Source organism: Raphanus sativus, chromosome 4 (assembly GCF_000801105.2).
Source record: "Raphanus sativus cultivar WK10039 chromosome 4, ASM80110v3, whole genome shotgun sequence".
Lineage (NCBI taxonomy): Eukaryota > Viridiplantae > Streptophyta > Magnoliopsida > Brassicales > Brassicaceae > Raphanus > Raphanus sativus.
The window spans coordinates 8,611,326-8,613,503 of NC_079514.1; the positions used below are offsets into that span (position 1 = coordinate 8,611,326).

Below are 2,178 nucleotides of genomic sequence, written 5' to 3' on the forward strand. Positions count from 1 at the left end.
CTAAATTTATTTGAATTGAAAAAGTGGTTGAGACATCCGTATATCTAAAAAAAATTCAGATATCCGGGTTTTAATCAAAATAACTAGAAAAGTTAAAACAAATCTTAAATACTGAAAATCATGGCTGTATTCAATCCACGCCCACCTACATCTTAAATACTGAAAATCATGGCTGTATTCAATCCACGCCCACCTACTTACAACCTCTCTATTGTTCATTTTGGATGGTCTGTTATTTTCTCTATTTACATATATAAATATGTAACGTGTAATATATTTATATTTTTTTTCATAACTATTGGCACATTTATACATCAGATTTGTGTTAAAAATAAATTTTACAATTAATTTGTGTATACAACCCCATTTTAAGCTAATCATGTTCCACAGAATCACATTTGATCAGTTAATTTTATTTTCTACACACTTAACTGATAATGTTTCACAGAATAACATTTGATCACTTTATTTTGTACAAATAATTTTATTTTACGTGATCAAAGTGAATCGTATCGCACGATCTTTGTTCATTTTTCTTGATTTCCATTGAATGTGGATATCGATCTTCGGTTTAGATCCCTCACTCAGACATCCAACATTTTCCTCTGAAGACTGGGTATTTCTTTGACAGTATTCTGATTACTACTTTGTAATATGCTATGATTCTTCTTGAACCAAGGACCATCTGATAGCCGACACGTGATTTCGTCAAGTTTAGTGTTCATCTCAGACACCTTGGCCATGAGTTTTTTGATATCAGCCCATTGGATGACTTGAACATCCACATCTACCATCCATCTCAATGAAGCTTCCAACTCTTTTATGCTTCTCCTGTACCTACAGATCAACAACACAACGATAGGCTTTCTTATATTTGATGCTGGGAGCCAACCTATAATTTGGATATAAACGGAAGCAGGGTGCTGGAAAATAAATAATAGATAATTAACCAATTTTTTTTTTTTTGGGAAATCTCTTAAACAAAACTATACTTTGGTGAAAATAAAACTATATTATCCAAAAAATTGAGATTTTCTAAACGCAAAGTGAGATACTGAGATGAGACCTATAGTTGTAGTACTTAAACTGATTGGAAATCTCTTAAAGAAAACTATACTTTTTTTTGGTAAAATGTTAAATATTATACCAATTTTTGTTTTTGACAGAAATTACAAGAAAACTATACTTTGTTGAAAATAAAACTATATTAACCATGAAATTTAACCCCAAAAATGTGATTAACCATCCCTGATCTAATATAACCATTAAACCATCTCCAATAATTCATGAATCATGTAAATCATGATATCAATAAGTTTCTAATGGTATCCATGTGTACAGATAATCTCAAATAAAACCCTTTCTCAAAAAAAAAAAATACAAACCTATACTTCTTGATTAAATTTCTGCGTCTGAGCTCCGCATAAGCCTTAAGAAGAGAAGCAGCGTTTTCAAGCAGTTCCGTAAGATCTTTAATGATTTTCCTCGAAGAATCCCCCACTTCTTCACTGAGCTTATCGACTTGAATCACAAACGGAGTGATCCTACAGATTGTAGCATCAAGACGGTACAAGATTTTGCTTGTGGCTAAAGATCTATCTATTGCTTTTTTTATGGTTTCGTGGATGACTTGGAGAGTAAGTCCAAGAGCAGCCCCTGCCATAAGCTCAGTAACCATTTTGTTGAGACTAGATCAACGCGATAGGAGGAGATCAGCTTTAGCTCTAGAGGTTTATGAATGAGGAGCCGATTTATATGGAGAATGTGAACTATTAATTAACTACATGAGACAAAAGACAGAGACTTTGATTAGTAGGGGTCGACGTCGACTATCTTTCTAGGTATAAAAGAGATATTTGGATCTAGAAGTTAATGTGATTATTAAATTACGAGGAAAATACCGAGTTAGCAAATCTCAGTGATTTACTTTGTAATCAGTCAACTCACTTAATTTGATTTCATATGATTAAAATAAAATAATAATTTAAAAGAAAGAGAGGAAAAAGAGTTTACAAAAGATTTTTTCGTGAAACTTACAAGAATTCAAATGTCGCTTGTCTTTTATTTAATGAGTTATTTTCTTTTAAAATAAAAATTCATTATTAGACAAATTCATCTTAAGTATAAAGCTTTTGTATAAAATACTATTATTTAAAAGAAAAAAGAGCTTACAAAAGA

General features: G+C 31.2%; 1 protein-coding gene across 1 annotated transcript; it reads right to left on the reverse strand.

The window, feature by feature from the left end:
* Positions 1–272: 272 nt before the first annotated feature.
* On the reverse strand, positions 273–1,775 carry LOC108851997 (RPW8-like protein 3). The gene is given in 3 exon segments (XM_018625480.2): positions 273–620; positions 623–837; positions 1,386–1,775. Coding segments are annotated over 3 exon segments (639 nt in total). The 5' UTR covers positions 1,679–1,775; the 3' UTR covers positions 273–489.
* Between the last annotated feature and the right edge of the window lie 403 nt (positions 1,776–2,178).